Source organism: Choristoneura fumiferana, chromosome 2, assembly GCF_025370935.1.
Source record: "Choristoneura fumiferana chromosome 2, NRCan_CFum_1, whole genome shotgun sequence".
Taxonomy (NCBI): Eukaryota; Metazoa; Arthropoda; class Insecta; order Lepidoptera; family Tortricidae; genus Choristoneura; species Choristoneura fumiferana.
This window is the reverse complement of record NC_133473.1, coordinates 4,700,199-4,723,060: the sequence shown is the minus strand read 5'-3', so window position 1 is coordinate 4,723,060 and position 22,862 is coordinate 4,700,199. Positions and strand designations below refer to the sequence as shown.

Genomic DNA, 22,862 nt, shown 5'->3' with positions numbered 1-22,862 from the left:
CGTAAATACTGAAAAACTCCGCCGTGCGAGATAAGCTTGAAACCCACCAACCACTGGAGGGCAGACCGCATGAGTCAGATTTACTATGGCATGTCATCTACTCTTATCCAATGTTGGAGTCAAGTACCCAATCATACATCTCTATAGACGACCAGATGGTCCCGGGTTCGATTCCCGTGTCGGGGCAGATATTTGTATGAAAAATACGAATGTTTGTTCTGGGGTCTTGGGTATGTGTGTATCAATCAATATATTTATAATTATCCGTTGCGAGTACCCATAACACAAGCTTTGCTAAGCTTACTTTGGGACTAGGTCAATGGGTGTGTATTGTCCCGTGATATTTATTTATTTATTTCTGGCGTAACGCAAAATCAAAGCTCCTGGCACTTACGCAATTAGAGGAAACAGTAGCTCAGTTAAAACCGCACGCCTCCACGAGTGTGAAATGCATGCTTAATTATTCATCGCTCCAAAAAGCACGAAACCTCAGTACTGCCTTATTTTAACACTCCATAAACGTTTCGCATTTCGGGGCAAGCGCTAAGTCACATGTTAATACACACTTTTGGTTACAATCATCAATATTAGCATACTCGTATCAGACAGCGGGATGTCTGCTATGTTTAACAATTTTTATAGTCTTATTAAAAATTCTAATTCTAATAAAATTTCAATTTTATCTTCCTATATATACGATCGTCGATCACATCTTAGGTTGCTCAGTAAATATTTTAGAATATACTCGACAGCGCTGGTTTTTTTTTGAGCAGTTTCAAGCTTGTTCATTTCAACTGTCAAAATCCTGATACACAACACAACTACGATCTGTCTTAATATTGACAATGTGATCCGTAGAAAAAAATGCTATACTCGTACTTACTATTATTTCACTTATAGCAAATAAGTATTTTTGTACGGTTCACTTTGTCAATATTTGATGCGATGTTTTACAGTCTCAGGATTTAATTCTAAACTGCCATTGGCTGTAGTTCTTGTTTCCTCTTGTTAGACATGAACACTGTCATTTTATTTCCTCCGCCAATTTTCTTTTAAATCTTTTTTTTATTTTCTGTCGTCTATTATCACACATTGCAGTGGCAGCGGTGTACTCGTAACCACAGCCACTGCAATGTGACCAAAGCGCCATAATACTACGTTTTATTAGGCGTGATAAGTCTCGGGTATTGTAATGGTTAAGTACGACTGAAAATCACGAAACTTTAAAAGTTAATTTTTATGTCAGTAACAACAACAACACCACTGGACAACTGTTACTCGCGTCCGCAGGATTTACCTACCACAGCCCTGCACGTGTCCCCTGGGTGGTGCTAAAGAGTGACAAAACTTAAGGCGAATTGAACGTTCTTATAAATAGAGAAACGCATAATTATGAGCGGTATCCACATGAAAGGAAATGTTGTTCTGGGAATCCTGTTCGGGAACCCTGACTAGAGATGTTGGACCATCAGTTCGCATCCTGCAAATCAATATTGAAGGCATTAGCTCAGACAAAAGTGACTACCTGCAAAGGCTCCTGCATGAGAATGAACATTGACGTAGTCCACATTCAGGAAACCCACACGAAGGATGACTCTGATCTCGAAAGGAGGGGCAAATGCCCGGGTACACCTTAGTTAAAGCTGTGCACCACCCTAAGTATGGTATAGCCACTTACGCGAGGTCAAGCCTGAACGACATCCAGTTGATAGACTCCAGCGATGTTGATCTCATTTTCACAGTCACGATCCAAGTCAATAATCTCACAGTAACTAACGTGTACAAGCCGCCGAAAGTGAAATGGCCACCGGGTGTTTTACCTAACTTTCAACATCCTTTACATGGAGATTTTAACAGCCATCACACAATCTGGCGCTATCGAGACATAGACGAGAATGGAGAAGCGCTTGCTCTTTGGGCGGACCTCTGTGATCTCCACTGTTGTTTGATGCCAAAGACAAGGGTAGCTTTCGCTCTGCAAGATGGAACAGGGACTATAATCCCGACTTGACCTTTGTCTCCAGAGACCACCTTGACCAGCCTCTACCTGCAACCTGTACAGTGCTCGGCAATTTTCCAAATAGCCAACATAGACCGATCGTCACAGATATAGGCCTCAAAATACCTCTAGCTAATTCGATGCCTGTGCCTAGTGGAATTTTGGTCGCGCGGACTGGGATGGTTTCCGGGTGAGCTTGGACACAGAACTTGCAGCAGCAAACTTAGAACCTATCGCCTCGAACTACAGTAAATTTGTTGAACTAGTCATCAAAGCAGCTAAAGTTAACATACCTAGGGGCTATAGGAAAGAATATGTACCTGGCTGGAATTCAGATAGCGAAAAGTTATACCACGAATACCAGGAATCGGAGGATCAGAGTGCTGGAGCAGCATTGCTTCATTCTTTGGACCGAAGCAGGAAGGAAAAGTGGAGTCTGCGGTTGGCAACATGGATTTCAAGAGGTCAAGCAAAAAAGCCTGGAAAGTCTTGCACCGCCTGTCAGGGAAACAACACCCGCAAAAACTTAGCCTGAAAGTCAACCCTGATGCTATTGCCAACCGAATGGTAGACGTAACCAGAGCAAAAGAGGGATAAGATGTTTTACTAAACGAGTAAAACAAGCGCTGAGAACTGACAGAAGGAGTGCTCCGACTGGGCAGCATCTCTCAAGACCCTTTAGTATTGGTGAAGTCGTGGATGGCATTAAGCTTTTAAAATACGCAAAGCAGCGGGGCCAGACAACATCTTTAATGAATTCATTCGAGCCATGGGCCCGGTGAGCGTAGGCTGGCTTGCTGCGCTTTTTGACTATATTCTACTTAACAACCGGTTGCCTAAGGAATTCAAGCTGGCAAAGGTCATAGCGGTACTGAAGCCTGGCAAGAGACGACCGACCTGAAAATTTCCGCCCCATCTCCCTCCTCAGCTGCATCTATAAGCTTCTGGAACGCCTTATCCTGCTAGAATAACTCCATACGTAGAGGCTGTCATACCACTCGAGCAGGCTGGTTTCAGGGGTGGCAGAAGTTGTACGGATCAGGTCCTAGCCCTAACCACACATATCGAAGCTGGGTTTCAGAGGCAACTAAAATCCACTGCAGTCTTCGTGGACTTAACTGCTGCTTATGATACGGTATGGAAACAAGGGCTGCTATTTAAAATTATTAAAACGATCCAAGCAGGGAAATAGCAGATATCATCATGAGCATGCTTAGTGAGAGGGAGTTTGAGGTCTACCTGGTAACGCCAAAAGCCGCAAGAGAAAACTTAATAATGGCCTGCACAGGGCTCTGTACTTGCCCGACTCTTTTCAATCTATATATCCACGACTTACCACCACTGAGGCCACCAAATTCTTTATGCTGAGATATAGCACTTGTATTTCAAGGTAGAGACTTCAAGTCTGGCGAGGAAGTTTTATCATCCGACTTATCAAGGCTCAATGAATATTTTGTTCCTGGCGTGCTGATACAAGCCAAGCAAGACAGAAGTGGCGTGCTTCCACCTTAATAACCGTATGGCAAACTACCAACCAGCTGTCTCTTTCAAAGGGGAATTACTTAAGTACAATCCCTGCCCAAAATACATTGGAGTGACACTGGATAGGACTCTGACGTACAAGGAGCACCTCCAAAAGGTATCCTTGAAGGTTGCCTCACGGAACAACATCCTCCATAAACTCTGTGGCACTACCTGGGGTGCCTCCGCTGATTGCCTGCGTACGTCAGCTGCAGCGCTCGTCTTTTCGGCAGCCGAATACTGTGCTCCGGTATGGCTTGAGAGTGCGCACGTACAAAAAGTGGACACTAAATTGAATGAGGCCATGCGATGTGTCTCGGGCACAATCAAGTCTACTCCCCTCACTGGCTCCCAGTTCTCAGCCATATTGCTCCGCCACATCTCCGCAGGATGCAAGCGCTAAAAAGAGAAGCGGAAAAAATACAGGCGGACCAGTCTCTGCCTGTTCACCAGCCTTTCTGTCACCCTCCACCCCAACGGCTTAAATCTCGGCACCCTGCTTGTGTAACAGCCCAACCTAGGGGATTTTGACATCAAACAGAGGTGGAAGGACGAGTGGAATGCACAAACTACTGGAACTGCCCTGCAAACTATAGACCCCACGGTTAAACAGATGGTTTCAGTCTACCACGCAAGCTCTGGTGCCGCTTAAACAGACTGAGAACAGGACACGGACGCTGTCACTACTTTCGGTACAAGTGGGTTGGCGGGACTCGGCCCTCTGCGAATGCGGCGAGGAGGCTCAACTATGGAGCACATTGTACAGCGCTGCCCTCTACACTCATACTCGGGCTCCCCTGGAGATCTGTTACAATCTGACACCTGACTTAATGTCGTGGCTTGGGACCCTGAATGTGGATTTATAGCTAGTTTGTAATTTGCTTTCTTTAGTGTAATTGTTTAATGTTTTACGCCATAACGATTAAATAAATATGTCAGTAACCATCTCAAATGACCCAACACAACACTGCGTTCATTTTGCTTAGGAGATGGGCTCTGCTAACACTTACCTACAATTTTGTAAGAAACTTTCAATGCACGAGTCCGACACGCACTTGGCCGGTGTTCTTAGTCAAATCTTCATCATGGTTAAACTATAGTGGAAACACAATCTCGTCACAGGGATTCCAAAAAAACATCATAGTTTTTAGTCACAAATACCGTTCACAACTACATATTGACAGACAAAACCGTGACTTGTAGAAATTACGCGGATGTGTGTCCTCTTTATGTCATAGACGAAGTATAGACTTTTTTATAATTATCTTCCTAGTAATATGAATCACGTTTCTTCCGGTTTCTTACAGTCAATTTACTTTATGATACATTTTGGCCTTCCAATGAAACAAATTTGGCGAATTCGTTTGATTTAATTTACATAAAGGTTAAAATTGTTATCTGGTGTATCGGTAGTGTTGAGCTCCATTTCGACTTCCGTTTGCCGTCCACTCCCACTCGTCTATATCTCCATCATCATTATCTTCTGGATACGCTCTTCGTGGGACATAATCTTCGTCTCTGCCTCCCCAAAAATCATCCTCGCCTCCCTGTTCTTCCTCAATCACTTCCATATCTTCCTCATCAAGATGATTTCCTCTAACGTCTTCATCTTCCCCATCTTCTTCCTCTTCCTCTAAAATTTCTTCTAAGCCTTCAATTTTCTCCCGCTGCGATTCATATTCAATTTCAACTTCAGGTATTTCTTCCAACGTTTCTCTGTGTGCTACGAGAACTTGCCTACTTTTAACTTGCGGAATTTCTATTTCTTCTTCTTCAATATCATTAGGTGTGATATCTGAATCTTTATGATTTTCTACGGTTGATTTCTCTACTGTTTCTGTTTTTTCCTCTTCCTTGTCTGAACTCGAAGAGAAAGTGAACACTTTATGAAGCGATTGCATTGGTATAATTAATGTCAGCGTAAGTATAGTAGATGAGAGAATTATAAGTGACATTTCTTGTAAATCAATCTGAAAACAAAACAAAATGTATATTTTACCATTACTTAAAATTGAGGGTTTTCACAGAGGCGAAATATCGCTAGATGGCGTTAGTATCGTGAGGTCCATTTGTCGTTTGCTCGTGATTGGTTAAATAAATAATTAAATGAGCCAATCGCAAGCAAACGTCAAACGTCAAATGGACCTCACGATGCTAACGCTTTCTAGCAATATTTCACCTCTGTGAAAACCCTCATTACATAAAAAAAATTCATAAGACATCAACTGGGGAATAAAACAAGAAATATTGATTAAAAGACGAAATTATTGTGCATCTTCAGTATCAGGAGTAAAATAGAGAAAATATGCCTACCCTCCTGGGGTTCAAAGTGATAATACTAGTACATATTGTTAACAAAATATTTTTTTGAAAAAGGAATAAAGTGTCATTTTCTCTGTATCATTCAAATTAACAAAAATATAAATTCAACTTTATCTATGAGACATTAAGATTTAAATTTCGATGTTAATTTTTGTTGTATGGTGGGTTGCGAAGGCTATAAAAAGTAACATTCCCTACCAAAGACATTAAGCTGAATTCACTGGTAGTCCGAACAGTAGCAGCAGTTGTGAGGAACACAATGAACTGGCAAAGATAGAGAGCGTAGGATAGTCGACTTATCAGCACTAAGGGACGGCAACACAGAAAATTGTTCAGGAACTCTGAAACAAAATAAGTTAATTAAAATTTTCATTTTGGTATAAACTTATGGCGTACGTTCAGATTATTTAATTCAGTGGTAAGTCATAGTACTTTGTGAGCTCTACATTTTGAGATTAAAATCTCAATTTAAAAAATGGTGACGACATGTTCTTTCCGTGAACCCTTCACATGATGTCTAATAAATAAATCTTTCTATCTATCTAACCAATCGCACTAGTCATATCCATATTAAACTTGTAATCGCTACTTCAAATCCGCTCTCTACTGATCATTGTAGGAAGGTGATACTCGTACCTACATAAAAATAACTTTTAATTACTACAATTATTTTGGTTAACTTGTATCGAGATTAAGAAAAAAAAATTGCTTCGTGGAATCCAATGACGCAGATATTGGCGGTTAGCTAAAGCTTTGTTATTAAACGTTCAGTACTTTTCCTATAATTTTTCTATTATATTGAAGCGGATGTAAAATATTTACCAAAGCTTGTCATTTATGGGAGAACTGTAAAAGGAACTTCATTTGATTAGAATGTCTGAGTTTGCCTATTAGAGTAATAAATAATGCAGATGAGTGCGTATAAACAATTTACTAGTCTAGTATGCACAATATTAGTATTAGTTACTATTTACTAACTTTAACCCGTGGCTTCACTTGCGTGAACCAATTGAATTTAAATTCCCGCATTTCGCAAAAAATCCGTGGGGATTGCCAAACATTTAGTGGTCTTCATTTACATTGTATGAAAATAACATTAGCAAATGGTCAACCTAGCTATTAAAATTTTGGGATTTTATCTCAATTTTAGCGTGAAGAAGTAACGAACACACATACGCGCACAAGAGGTATGTACCCAAGACCTCTAGCTCCGTAGTCAGGGTCACTAATCTCTAAGCTGTCCTGTCTTCCCTATCGTCGAACCGTCTGTGTATAGGTAGTATGGATCTTACTGTAAACTCACCGCTATGTCCATTGTGTATAGCATAGATAGCCCAAGCTATAGCCACTGCAGCGGCTATGGGTGCTAACGCAGCATATTGGGCAGCAAAGGTGACGTTATATCGGTACTGTATGTGACCTGAGTCCATGCCTGCCCACAACACCAGACCCCATAGCGCAATGCTGGCCACCCAGCCCAGGGTTAGAAGGATCTATGGATAGATAAAAACATGACATGTATTATGATACACTTCAATTAACACACATTACTTCATGGGGAGGTGCGAGTTGGATAATATTCTCGTGTGCTTGGCCGTTACCTGTTCCCTTCTGCCAGAGAACTTTAAGGGGGAAGAGTAGAGTTTAGATAGTATCCTGGACAACAGCGGCTACAAATTTATATTCAAATAGTTTATGCCTGCGACTTTGTTCGCGTAGGTAGTAAAATTAACGATTACAATAAAGTAAATGGTTGATACCATTAATCAACAATCCTGAGACACGACTCTAGTAAAAAAATCCAAGTCCATGACGGGCCAGAGTCAAAAATAATAATCCCTTTTATTCCCTTTCCATGAAAGAAGTTCGAGAAATCCTCTTCTTAGAGCACATTTATGACCCTCAAGGAATATATCTGCCAAATTTCAAGTATCTAGACTAGAGCCAGTGATTTGGCGTGTGCTGAATCTGTTTTTCAGTCAGTCGCATCACTCTTTTGTTTAATGCTCTCTGAAAAACACCGTAGGTACTATAGTCGGTATATTATACAAAAGATCTCTGTTGGTCGTAGTGTATCCCTAGATTTAAGATAATATGATAGGATTATTTAAATACCTTATTGAGCTGTGAACGCTTTTGTAAAACGAGTCCTAGACCGAGTCCAATGATGTATGGAGTGCAGCGGTGGTAAGCCGACGTGTAGCTCAAGCGTGCTGTTCTGTAGAGCTGGCTGACACTAGAAAGAGACAATTGGGTATCTAATGAACACGTCATGAAATTAAAATCACTTTTGAGTTCAATCATTTAAAATTTTGTCTAAACGGGCTAATATGTATATGTAATGTACCACTTTTTAGAGTACGCCAAAGTGACAAACCAAAGGTTCTATTGTCTAACTAACGCGTCTCTTCTACTCATATATTTTTTATCGTTTGACGGAACGAAGAAGGAAAAGGTTGGAAAACCCCCAACTTAGTCACTTCAAAGTTCAATATCTCAAAAACAGCTAACCCGATTTTGAAATGAAATGAAATGAAATATATTTATTTGAAATAACATATTATATTTTGATGAAACATATCTAAGAACCATCGCTAGAGAACCTGTTTTCAAATAAAAATACCGCATTCTAATCGGTCCACCCGTTTATGAGCTACGGTGCCACAGACAGACACACTCAGTGGTCAAACTTATTACACCCCCCTTATTGCGTCGGGGGTTAAAAATGGATTGTGATTTCGGGCGCATTAATATTTTCTGATAATCTACGGACTAAGTATTTAAATTATTTTAGGAAACTATCCCATGGACGATCACAAATCATCCAGAATAATGTCTCGTGCCAAAAACTAATAAAGTAAGTAAATAGTTACTTGACCAATCACATAAATGAGTCACACGAAACAGTCATAGTAAAACCCCAAAAATGCGGATGACTGATATGTGTGTATCCAATTAAAAAAACCACATATGACCCATACAAAAAACCTTTAGACACGACACTGACTTTTGGGAATTCATAAAGGCCCGATAAATACATAGATTTTTTTTATTTCTGCCTTTATAAATACCTACATCACAATATTATTGTCTTACGAAACTTGAAAAACTGGACGCAAAATAATTTCGTTAAAATTATGCAATCATAAAAAAATATATGGAAATGACATTCCTGTCTGATAGTACCAGCCTTGAGATCCACTTGGTAATAACAAAATTCACAATTAGCTAATAAACTAGCTTGTATCCATCCACGTCTTCATCCGTATTAACGCATTAACTGCCACCAGACTTCCACTGGTGCCACCGACGCACGTGTGCGTTCAAAATGTATGAATAAGACAGCGGCACTGGGCGAAGTTCCTAAACGCATATGTGCGTCGGTGGCAGTGAATGTGTTAACACTTGCGTTGCGTTACGTTGATTTTACAGAATTCTCAAAGGAATACCCGAAAATTACACCGTCATCTTTATTTATCTTGGATAAAGAACACCCTATGAAAAATGTAATATTTCTGAACTTAATAGTTTTGGTTCAAAGTCAAAGTCAAAGTCAAAATATCTTTATTCAATTTAGGCTATAACAAGCACTTATGAATGTCAAAAAAAATCTACCACCGGTTCGGAAAAACCTCTGCTGAGAATATGTCAACGAGGTATATATTTTTTTAAACAGATTTACAAGTTATTTAACATCACAAGTATTTAACACAACTTTATTTTTAGGATTTTACCCCGGAATATCGAGATAAAAAGTAGCTTAATGCATTATTCCAGAGGTCTTCATCAACCATCCACATTCTTTTATATCGTCACTAGGTACTTAAAAAAAATCTAATACTCAAATCAATACTTTGAAATAATGTTCATAAAGTTCACGACTGAAAGAATAAAAAGAGAGGCTTTTGCCTAGCAGTGGGACATACTATAACCTAAGTAAAAAAAAAGTTTACTCAAAAAACAATTTTGAGTAAAAGTATCAATTTTGAGCCAATCTTTCAACTACACACGCAACACACAAACATCACGCCTGTATTCCCATATATGGGGTAGGCAGAGCACACGAAACGTTACCTACCGCTTCGCTTTTAGGTTAGGTTTTAAGTTTGACAAAAATGTTACAATAGTGACAAGTTGCTAGCCTGTCCCCTACGGTATACCTTAACCTATATCCTCAGTCGCCTCTTACGACATCCACGGAAGAAATGGAGGGGTGCAATTCTAACCCGACACCACACGGATAAACCCCGCCCACTTTCTATTACGGTATTAATATGAAACTTTGCATTTACTCGTATGTTTAATGTTTGTTTGGGCTAAAAACGGTACAATATAAAAATAAAAGAAATAAACTTAATAAACAGCAAATATTTAATTAAATATTTTTGATGTCAATACAATAATAATCTTACCGTTTTATTGAATTCATCATTAATCAAAAAAACTCACAAAAAACCTCATGTTTGAGCTTGTTAGAATAGTCTTCTACTTAGGGCTATTTCTTGAACAAGTAACAAACACATACACACAATGACGCATACACTCGCAAACTCGCATTTATTTATTAGTATGACACAAGAACTTTTTCAACAGGTTCTCGGCTGATGTGATGACCCTGGTCCTTGCCTTTATCATAAATTATCGACACCTGCGATCTATTGGGACGCTTATAGGGTTGTCACAACCGGATTTTTGCCGTAACATATTCGAGAATTGAAATTCGTTCACCTGTAACGCTGTGTTCACATAGGTTAAAAAAAAGAGTGAGTATTTATATATTATCAATGTTGTGTATTGAAGAGGGACGTCGAAATCATAGCAACCGCTGAATATCTATTTGTTTTATTAACCGACTTCAAAAAAAGGAGGTTCTATGTTCCAATGTTTGTATTTTTTATGTATGTTCACTTCAGTCAATTGTGGACCGATTTTCAAAATTCTTTTTTAAATTCGAAAGAGTACTCTTCTGATGTGGTTCCATGGTCACCAAGTCAAGATCTTACGATGGGATCCCAGGGGAAATCGAGGGCAAACCTCAAATTTTATAGGCACACCTATGGCGATTTTGGCATTTTTAGCATTAAGATAAAGCAGTTACATTCAGAAAGTATAATTTGGTAAACTGGGCCTGATGAAGAAGACCGTAGATGACCAATGGAACTCGTCAAAGCTAAGTAGGTAATGCTCGCTCGTCTATAAACCATCATTTTTTTTCGGTCTCATGTCTGGCCGCTGTCAGCTTATAATGTGAGTTTAAATGAAACTGGAAGTGGCTGATTCTTAATAACATTCATTATAAATATTGTTTTACCTATCAAACACGTTTTGTTACCTTTGGACTAATCTATGTTTTAGAATATCAGAATATCATAAATCACAGTAAAGGCCCGTTTATAACGAGAATCAATTTAAAAATAATTAACAAAAAATAAAACCGACTCCAAAAAAATAAAAAAATAACAGAAAATGGAACCGACTACAAAACCCTGCTGGCTCGTGCAGAGTCACCGACTTCGAGCTAGTAGGTACCTAGAAAAATATTTTCAAGGGTTTTGTAGTCGGTTCCATTTTTTGTTTTTTTTGGAGTCGGTTTTACTTTTTGTTATTTTTTTTTTAATTTATTCTCGTTATAAACGGGCTTTTACTGTGATTTATGGTATTCTGATATCAACGAGTGGACCTCACATGGACCTCGCGTGGTCATTGAGTGGACCTCACGTGGTCATTGAGTGTACCTCACGTGGTTAACGAGTGGACCTCACCTGGTTCACGAATTTTCATGTAGGCTACAGTAAAGGGTGAGTGAGGAGAGCTGCATCGAGCCTTGTAGCGAGCGAGGGTATCCGGTGTATAGTTGACGTAGTGAGCGCATGCCCATACAAATCCATATGAAGAATAGGTACTAACCGCTAGAGACGAGGCAGTGTGGGTCAGGTGCCGAGTGATTTTAATGAGCCCTTAAACTTCAGCCTACCTGACACCGTGATACGCCAGCAGCGTCAGACGGTGTTCGGCTACAGTTGAGTATCTTGAGTACGCTGACAGGCCAAGGATAGTTGGCAGGAGGAGCTTGGAGAGCCCTGGCTTGACTTGCATGGCCCAGACTATCATACCGCCTACGATAGTCAGCTGCATGTCCAAAGCCAGCTGGTGTGTTTGGGGTGCACACTGCAATAAAGATATGAAATTGAATGCTTAAGCCGTCACGGGTCGGCCTCTCTCACAAAAATTGGCTCTCAGATGACCCCATATGAACAAAAAATCTTCATTTTTTCGCAGACAATATGGCGGTGTAAAAAAGTTAGAGAATTCTTTAGGTTTCAGAACGGGCAGTGTTGCCAGATCGGATTTTTGGAAATCCTTAGGCGTAGCAAAAAAAATCCGAAGAAATCCGTATTTTGTCGCTGTAAAAATCTGTAGATTTACGGATTTTTAAACAGGTTTATTTGGCAGTTTCTGAACCTTACGTTGTTTATAGTTAGTAGAAAAATGCCGAACAAATGAAGTTTACCACGATTTATAAGTATCTATTAACTGTCTGTCTACTTCAAATCTTGATTTTCTAACCAACACACAGTTGGCCCCGCATTGCATCAATCATTCGACAATTTTGACATAAATTTACGACTCCGTTTGACCGTTCCATTTTACTTACTTTTTCTTGCCCACCCCAGTATGGTCTAGTGCCCGCCCCAAGATGTAGAGCTACTGATTCGAAATTCTATTTTACTTCTATCTATTTTGATATCGTCACACAAAAATCTAATGCGGGTCTACACATTGGTAATCTGAGAGACGCGTACTGTACACCTAATCTATTTTGTTAATGTCGTTCAGAACTCGAAACTAAAGGTTGTTTTTTTTCTTTCTTCTTTAAATCTACAGGATTATAAAGAAAACGGACGAGTCCACAATTTAAAAGTACACGACGCATAGATTCTCCTTAAGACAGTCCAAGGGACTCTATTCAACTGAACAACACAATAACACCAAAGCGAAAACCAAATTCACCATTTCATTCTTACAAGTATCACACGTAATGCTTAGAAACGAGATAGAAGAAAAATAACGCTGCTTTCGGTCTCTTAGAAGTGCTGAATACTGTTTCAAGTTATCGTAGATAGCCTTTACATTATTACCCCAGCACAATTTGCAACACTTCAAGTCTAAAGGAATGATAAATGTTTATGTCTATTAACTGATTCACAATGAACGCCCACTTCCCGATGTGCGCAAATGACCTATTCTATAGGTTTTATGATCCATTGGAATAGGTAGTAAACAAACCAAGTGTTATGTTTTTTTCGCTTATTTGTCTAAACGATTGAGTCAAACCGATTCTGAACTTACAATATACGTAAATAATCTAATGCTGAGTTGAAACTGGTAATGTTGCAAGACATGCATGCATTTCGTAGTTTTATTCCGAAATTCGTTGTCAACAACCGCTAAATATTTAAAACTGATAGTATCTTCTACAATCTAGTAGGAATGGATAAGGCTTTATCTTCAAAAATTTGATTGAAATTGTATTAAAGTTTATTGTCAATAATTTTTTATAGTTTTTCAAAGATACGTTTCAGTTTCCCTGACAGTTTGTCCGCTTTAATATCTTAATACATGTTCTGTTACCAGCCTATATACGTCCCACTGCTGGGCACAGGCCTCCTCTCAGAACAAGAGGGCTTGAGCCATAGTTCCCACGCGGGCCCAGTGCGGATTGGGAACTTCGCACGCACCATTGAATTGCGTCGCAGGTTTGTCCAGGTTTCCTCACGATGTTTTCCTTCGCCGCAAAGCTCGTGGTAATTATTTCAAATGTTCTGATAGTCATTAATTAATTGCAGTAAAGCCAGGCGTGAGTTCATGCAGCCACTTAGAGTTGAAGCGTCCATATTACTAAGCTGGAAGTTGAAGAAGTAGGGAAGAGATCACATTGTTCCTGCGGTGGCACTCCTTGAAAATCCAAACTCACCATGTCCTCAAAGCCGAACCAGTTCTGCACATAAAGAAGGTTCCACCACCATCCCTCCTGGCACACCTCGGCGTTCTTAGTGACCAGGGTCCCCCACATGGGCCCGGTGGACAGCTGGTCCCAGATAAAGGCATAGAAGAGAACCACGGCTAGAAGGGCAGGCGTCAGTCTGCAAAAGAAGAAATAAATAGTAGGTACCTAGTACAGTAATTGGGATTGATCACTTTTTTACAATGTAGTCTAATTCCAAAACCATTTCGAGGAATAGGTTTATTAAATCATTTTATAACATTTTTGTAAAAAAATACTAATTGATCGTTATATATTTGCAAAATAACGTTTGACCTTTGTTTGACTTTCATCGTAAATAAACGTTATATAACTAATCCGCCTAATTCTAACACTGCCAGGTGACAGAAGATACTATTTTTTTTTAATAATTGTGATGTGCAACGAATAACGTAGTTTTTAACGCCGTGGCAACTATGGTTAGCTATAATTCCGGTAACTTCTAAATAGGGTAAAAAATTTAAAACGCAACTAAAGCCAAAAAATTTCAAATAGGTATCTTAAATTCGCCTATTTTATTAAAAAATAAATTAACATTTTTTTTTTGAGACCAATGCCAATTATTTACCTATAACTTTTTAATGTAGCAATTTTCATGATTTTATAACATCTCCATTTTAAATTTTAACAACGGGATCCTGGTTTCACCCTAATGTTTTTAGTATTCCATTGGCCCGCACGAAGCAGTTCGCTTAACTTTCAAAATGCGAACTGCTAAGGAATGCAATTCGCTCCCTTCGTCTGTATTTCCGCATAGTTACAGCTCTTCCTATTAGTTACTCTTCAACGCTAGAGTCAATATAATGTTGCCGAATCATCGCGATACACCTTTGTCCTCATCTCCACTTTTCATTAAGTAAGATAGGGGCATTGACATCTATGTACCTTACGGCACTGGACTGGCTGTTTGGGACAAAACGCGCGGCGCATCAATCATCAATATACAGGGTGTCCCAAAAAGTAGTGATATACTAAAGCCGGGAGATAGAGGACCTAGAGGGCTAACTGAATCACCCCCATGTATGTTCCGCGATTTTTCGTATTTTCGGAGTTATGACTTTTTTTTTAATTTTTCACCTATCGCCGATACGATAGTACGATGAAATTTTTATTTATGGTGACGTGAATTATTGCGGTAGATGTTTGATTTTTTTTGTGTGCTAAGCTGATAGATAGGCCATTTCAGTATGGTAACATTTACTATCGTTACTTTGACACAACCCCTGTCACGGACGACTTCAAAAAACTATAGTGAAAGCTCACAAATCCGCGGTTTGAACAAATTTTGTGCGCCGTTCTGATGTAAGAGACATGCAGTCTCTACAAAATAGATATCGATGGATAGGGGGCATTGTTCTTTCCAGGATTGAACACGCCTCTTTTGACTCTCCGTGTCGAGGTACCATTACACTAAAGTAGGTACTCCTCTGGTCAAGTTTTCCGAATAACTTGATCGCTTGTATCACCACTAGTGGCATGAAGGCTACTAATATTAGTAAAGTTAGAGTTTGTAAGAGCATACGTGTGTTTAATCTTTCACGCTAAATGTGATTTATATAAAAATTTGTCAAACAAACTTCACGATATAAAGCCGGGTTTAGACTTGCAAGAAAAATCGTGCAAGTTGCATTACATTGAGAGACCGTAAAGCCAACGAGTTTGTAGTGGTCAATCGAGCGCCGCAGTGCTTGCACGATTTTTCTTGCAGAGGTCTAAAACTGGGCTTTAATCCGAGTTTAGACTTGCAAGAAAGTGCATGTTGCATTACATAGCGGCGCTCGATCGACCACCGACAACTCGTTGGCTTTACGGCCTCGCAATGTAATGCAACTTGCACAATTTTTCTCGCAAGTCCAAACCAGACTTTAGAGCCAACTAAAACCGAAACCCACATTGACGTAATTTATTCAACAAACCGGAATTTTAAGCATACCTTTTAAAACCATAGCATTTGGTTTATTACTATTAGACAGGTCAAGCAGGTATTTATGGTGAACTTTTAATAATTTTAAACTTACGTGACGCTCGCTACGTCAATTATATTTCGCCAACTTACTAACACGTCATTTCTAAATCTGCCTCTAGTTACCAGGTAAATAAGACAAATTGAGATATTTGTAGACCCAAGCATGCTGCTTGTTTGCCTGCATCTAGAGGGTTTTATACTGCGACTTCGCTCCCGTGGAGTAATTAAATTTAGCTAGGTCTCTATCCCGCTGGAATTTTAAAATCCTTTCTTTGTGCACCTCTATGATCGACGATCGTAAATGAATAATTTGAAATCTTTAGCTAAAACGGTTTAGGCTATACGTTGTCTGTCTGTTCCTTTTTAACCCCCGACGCAAAAAGAGGGGTCTTATAAGTTTGACCGCTGCGTGTGTCTGTCTGTCTGTCTGTGGCACCACAGCTCTTAAACGGGTAGACCGATTTGAATGCAGTTTTTTTATTTGAAATCTGGTTTTTAGCGATGTTTCTTAGACATGTTTCATCAAAATCGGTGCAGCCATTTTTGAGATATTGAACTTTGAAGTGACAAGTTCGGGGGTTTTCCAACTTTTGTTATGTTACATAGCTTAGGTTATTTCACATAGCTTTTTAGGGTTCCGTACCTCAAAAGAAAAAACGGAACCATTTTATCAATACTTTATTTTCCATCTGTCCGTCTGTCAAGACTTTTTCTCAGGACCAAGTAGAGATAATATTATCATGCAGAAATTAATATCAAATACCTAGGTACTCTAGTTTGCTAACCCTTGAAGCATTAAAAAAATTAAACCTTTAAGTTAACGCAATTAAAAGATACAGTCATTAAAAAACTGGCCAAGTAAGAATTGGACTCGCGTACGAAGGGTTCCGTACCATTATCTATACAGCATTAGACATTTAGCAAAAAACGCCAAAAAAATCGCGTTTATTGTAGGGAGCCCCTGTTCAATATTTATTTTCTTTTAATTTAATTAGGTATTTATTTTTAAAGTGAATATACAGCTAAATATTGTGTGAATATTTTAAGCGTCTACCTGTTGTTCTTCATATCGAGCAAGTTATAGCGGCAACAGAAATAAATACATCATCTGTGAAAATTTCAACTGCTAGACATCACGGTTCACGAGATACAGCCTGGTGACAGACAGAGGGACGGTCAGTGACGTCTTAGTAATAGGGTCCTGTTTTTACCCTTTGTGTAAGAAACCCTAAAAAGGTGTTTCCGTACAAATCGCCGTAACCGAAAAACATATAGGGTACTTCCGATTGTCCTAGAAGCTTGAAATTTGGTAGCTCTCGATGTCAAAGCATAAAGAATAAAAAGTCTGAAAATCATTATTACCTATCTAGATCTGTCTGTCTACGTCAATAACCATCTAAAACGACCCCACAATGCGTATATTTTCTTTAGAAGCAAGGTTCTGCTAACACAAGATTTTTATAGATACCTACGGCCGTTTATGGCACAAATTAAGATGTAAGTACTTACAAATTTGTACGGATCCAAAATCCGACTCACGCTTGGCCAGTTTTTTTATCATCGTGAACATTAAATTAAAAACTATTAATAGCGTTAACTATATAATTTAAAATACTTCACAAAAAAAAATTAAACGGCTTCTTAAAATTGCGTTAAGTTCTTGTGCAAAATATTAACATTTGAAATTATCACTTTGGTTTAGGTAATGACGTAATATTTATTTGAAGTTCTATTAGAAACTATTCGCTGGGTGCGAAGTACTAGGTGGGCGTAGGTACCTAATGAAATCTATCGCAGCGCTCATAGTGGCCAAAAGTAGAAATAATATAGGCTCGGTCATCTGTCATACTCATATGAATCTGTCATTAACAAAGCAATTTGTATAGACTTAACTACCTAATATTAGTAATAGACGTTTGTGTTATGATGCGAGCTTAAATTATTGAACACAGTCCCTGTTTTGTTCTTAATTCCTCTACGTCCCGGACATGTCCAGCAGATACCAACAATTTTCCTTATGAAACGGTTTGTGGTTGAAATTTTATATTGAGTGATACTCACAAAACCAGTCTTCAAAATAATACTCATTTTGATCTGAAAACGATATTTAATTTATTACCAGCGATATAAGAACAATTATATGATTTTACTATTATTTAAATATAGCTTTATCTTTTTGTTTTACAGTAAAAGTACAACTAAACACGAAGTAAGCAAACCCTGACATAACCAAAATAAAAACCACTTTTTGAATAAATTTTACTTACCTACCTCATTTAATTTTAATGTCCAAAAAAGAATTCAAAACCTTTTGTCCATCCAAATCACGGTATCACGGTAATTTTGTATTATAAATTAATACGTGATAGGTTTGATTTTTGTCACAATGTCGCGATGAAATTTCAAAACGTCAGAGCATCAGAGCCAACAAAGTTGCGGACGCTAGGTGCCGTGCTGAGATGTCGTGCACAGAGCCAAAAGGCTAAAAATAAGTACAGCGGTTTCAAAAGAAATTGTATAGATTCAACAAAATTACTAATTTTAAAAACATTTTTAAAGACAAGCTTTGATTTATGCTCTAAAACAAGAAAATAAACATTATATACTACACCGAACTAATCAATGTAATTACAATTTCCTTTAGTTTAACATCCACACTACCCAATCAAAATTAATTCAAGTGAGTATTGGCGAATCAGATTTACTGAAGGCAGCTCATCTGCGACCATTTAAGTACGAGTACTTTGTTCTCGAAGCTCAAACAAAAGGAATTAATAGATAATTTAATTCGTAAAACAAATTAGAAGCACGTAATTAGTTTTGAAACCTTTGCAGGGTCACAGTGTAGCAAGTTTTCAGTAGTACTACCAGGTATAGATTTAGAAGTTTATATACGCCCTTATGCTACTGCTACACATGCTAGTTACTAACACGAAAGCACGGTACTATTGGCCTACTAGCATGTGTGTATAGGACACGTGCTACTATTAAGCATGTTTTTTTAGTGGCATACTGATACTTCAGATACTAGAATGCTTATAAGTATGCTTATTAGCATGCTAGTAACGAGCATATGTGTAAGGCGGCCTTTACCATACTTTGACCGCGCCAAAAGATACGAAATAGTACATTGTGTCTTAAGGGCGGTAAACAAGGAATTACGAACGAGAGTCTATTAGAAGCCCGAAGTCGAAGACTGAGGGCTTTAATGAGTCGATGTTCGTAATTCTAGTACCGCCCGTGCGACATACAATATTTTTCATCACATTTGCGAGTAAAATTGTATATTTGTAAAAGAAAAACTAAGATTTTTCCAAAAAATGCCGATACCGCTGACTACGCTCTTGGCAGCGCCAGCCTCCGAGCCGCCCCACCCCACGCAGCGTGTGCCCGACCTGCGCGCGCCGCGCTGCACCACACCATGCAGTATCACACTCATTTACCGACCTTGGGCTTCATGACATGCAAATTAGTACGCGCAATGACACATTTACAGACCACGGGCTTCATGACAAGCACATTAAGGTCGAGGGTTTTATTTGGGGGGTTGCAACCAAGGTAGCCTGCATGTTTCGACGCTGTTTACGAGCAAGTGTGATGAAAAGATAATTTATTGAATAATTTGCAGTACAAGATAACAAGATACAATATTTATATTGTACTAGGTGTTGCCCGCGACTCCGTCCGCGTAGAAGTATGAATAATAGTTTACGTCCTATTCTCAGACATACCGTATTGGCTCTGTGCACGACATCAGCGCCACCTAGCGTCCGCAACTTTTTTGGCTCTGATGCTCTGACGTTTTGAAATTTCATCGCGACATTGTGACAAAAATCAAACCTATAACGTATTAATTTATAATACTAAATTACTGTGATACCGTGATTTGGGTGGACAAAAGGTTGTAAATTCATTTTTGGTCATAAAATTAAATGAGGTAAGTAAAATTTATTCAAAAAGTGTGTTTTATTTCCATTATGCCAGGGTTTGGTTACTTCATGTTTAGTTGTACTTTTACTGTATATGGGGCCACCCCCGGCCTCCTTCCAATAAAAAAAGAATTATCAAAATCGGACTACTCGGTCAAAAGTTATGCGTAGACATACATAAAAAAAGAAAAAATATTCGCGTTGACTTGAGAACCTCCTCCGTTTTTTTCGTGGGTTAAAGAAACACTGTGTAGACAGACCTATTAGAAAGGCAACTTTTAAAGAAAATATCGTAAAATTTACCGGAGCCTCAACGACTCGAACTTTGAAGCAGTGTTACTGTTGCATATTTAACTCTGACGTTTCAGGAGGAAAATATTCTTTTCACGTTTACTTTATTCCCAACTTCTATCTAATTACCTGCCGGGCTTTTGATGTTAAATTAATTTTGACTTTCAATATGACAAATTAGAAGGGCCCTTGACAATTTAGAGTTTCGGATAAAAATAGGCTACTGTTTGAATGTGTTTATTACGTATTCGAAGTCTATATCTATCTATTGCAGCCCTTATATTTCGCGCCCGTTATTAGCATAGGCTCCTCTGTACTTTTCCAGTCTTGCCTGTCCACTGCCACTCGCATCCAGTTTACGCCGGCTTGCTGCCGGATATCGTCTGTCCATCTTTTTGGTGGTCGTCCTCTAGCACGGGGTCTCCACTCCAGAACTCTCTTCACCCAACGCCTGTGGTCCATTCTAGCAATGTGTCTGTCCATTTCCACTTTCTGCGTTCTATTTCTCTTTTATTACGTCTTCGAAGTATGCGTAAGTGTATTAAATCATCGTCAAAATAAGATAATGTTACACTAGATGGCCGGTATGACGATGGAGGAACTTCAGAAGGTATGTACATTAAAATTTTCGGAAGAGTTTAAACTATAAACTAAACTAACTGTCTTAGTCAAATGTGTTATACTTATACTTTATTGTATAGGTACTTTTATTTATTAGTCATTATTACCGACACACCTTTCCTTATTCAATATATTTCTAAACAATCAGGTGTAAACAGCCACAAACAAACAAGTTTTTACATATCTTTTTAATAACTTTTATAATTTATATAAAACTGAAAATCAATCCAAATAAGTCAATAAAACTAAAAATTAATAATTATAATAGTAATGCGTGAACAATAAAAGGTAGATAGTAAGTGAACAATTGCTTCCACTGTTTCTATTTCATTTCCTCGCCATCGAAGTGAAAAGCAGAGTGCAGTCTATCTATATGAAAGGCTTGGGTAAAATGGCTCGTTTTATGCTCTTGTTGCACAATCTACTATTAGATAATGAACACAGTTCCAAAAGTCTTGAAAAAAATGTCTTGTTTACTTATCTTCTCTGTTTAAAAAGCTATGAGCACTCGTGGCTCGTAATAAAACATTAATTCATTTAGTTCTAAATTAAATTGTTCAATAACTAACTGCTGCCTGCAACTCCGTCTGCAAATAATTCGTTTATCGCTATCCCGTGGGAACTATGTAATTTTCCGAAAGGAAATTCAAGTCCTTCTCAGTATGTCAAACTTTAAAAACAAAGTATTTAAAAAGTGGCCAAGGAGTTCAATGCTGTAGGTACTGTATTACTTGATGCTAGCAAATAAAAATCATACGTTTATCTCCTGAGTTTATTTCGATCCGTCTACTTTGGCTGCCAGAATACAAGTCACCTAGACACCCTTGCGTCCGTTCGCTATTTTTTAAATTTAAATATTAAAATAGAACTGGGTTGCCAGTTCTAAAGCGAACAAGCACAAAAGAGTACATTGTTACAGTACCATAGGGGGAAGCCTATGTCCAACAGTGGACGTCCTAAGGCTGATATGATGATGATGATGATGATGCATGTACTCTGCCCAATTGACCAATGTGAAAACTAACCGTAGATGTGATAGAAATAAATAACTTTGTACAAGTGCAGTATTCATTTTATCTACCAACCCCTCAGAAACACTCCAAACTTCTTTAAATTTAAAGGATTTCTCCAAAAACATTCGTCTTATTTTGTCCCGAATACGTTAAACAAAGTGATACGTGGAACTAGAAGCCGCACTCGGTCCCTGCCCTCGTAAAATCTAAATTCACTGTCAAAAATTCAACACCAATTCACTTTGGCGCAAAAAATGTGTCCCCTGGATTTTTCAGTACAGTTGCAACGAGATTAGAGTTGATATTATATCGTCTTTCAAACATATTTTGGCTAAGTGATAAACGAGTCCGAGCTTTTAAATATATCGGGTGTAATTTAATAATTGTATATGTCATGTAGAATTAAATCAAAATATACCACCACACCACAGTTATGTCAGTTGATTAGTTAGGTACGGTCAACCAATTTGATTCCATCCGGCCACCATGGAACCTTATCTTCGTAAACGTAATAATGCTCATCGAATGACGCAAATGTCATAACGACAAGGTTCTATTGACTGTACCTACATGATTTTTCAAGTGCCTGCGCGAGCAAGCGCTTTCAATGTATTCTAGACATTTGTCGTTTGTAAGACACCATATTACGAGAACTAAAATGTCCCTAAAATTAAATAAAATGTTTACAAGTCCATGTCGATTCGTGGCACATTAATTTATTTACTTACGAGAATTGCTCTTTTTGTAGCATGTGATAGGTTAACTACTAACTACGAACGCAAACATAACCCTCCTTCTTCGCAGTCGGGTAAAAACCCAAAACCCAACGTCAAGAACTAAACGCCTTCAATATTTTTAATAGCAAAGACGTGTCCATGAAAATTATGTATGTGCAGGTGGTAGGGCCTTGTGCATGGTCCGCCCGGATTGCTACCACCATCTTGCTCGCTAATCCTGCCGTGAAGCAGCAGTGCTTGCACTGTTGTGTTTCGGCGTGGAGAGTAAGACAGCCGGTGAAATTACTGGCACTTGAGGTATCCCATCTTAGGCCTTTAGGTTAGCAACGCATCTGCAATCCCCCTGGTGTTGCGAGTGTCTATGGGCAGTGGTGATCTCTTACCATCAGGAGACCCACTTGCTCGTTTGCCATCCAGTC

General features: G+C 38.7%; 1 protein-coding gene across 1 annotated transcript in view; it reads right to left on the bottom strand.

Annotated features, from left to right (window-relative positions):
* Window positions 1-4,870: 4,870 nt before the first annotated feature.
* LOC141441294 (uncharacterized) overlaps window positions 4,871-22,862 on the bottom strand; it is a 41,535-nt gene continuing 23,543 nt past the window's right edge. The window contains exons 7-12 of the mRNA XM_074105980.1: window positions 13,818-13,986; window positions 11,817-12,010; window positions 7,958-8,078; window positions 7,146-7,335; window positions 6,041-6,183; window positions 4,871-5,490 (exon numbers count right to left, since the gene is read on the bottom strand). Coding sequence (XP_073962081.1) covers window positions 4,915-5,490; window positions 6,041-6,183; window positions 7,146-7,335; window positions 7,958-8,078; window positions 11,817-12,010; window positions 13,818-13,986 — 1,393 coding nt within the window. The 3' untranslated portion in view covers window positions 4,871-4,914. The remainder of the gene's footprint in view (window positions 5,491-6,040; window positions 6,184-7,145; window positions 7,336-7,957; window positions 8,079-11,816; window positions 12,011-13,817; window positions 13,987-22,862) is intronic.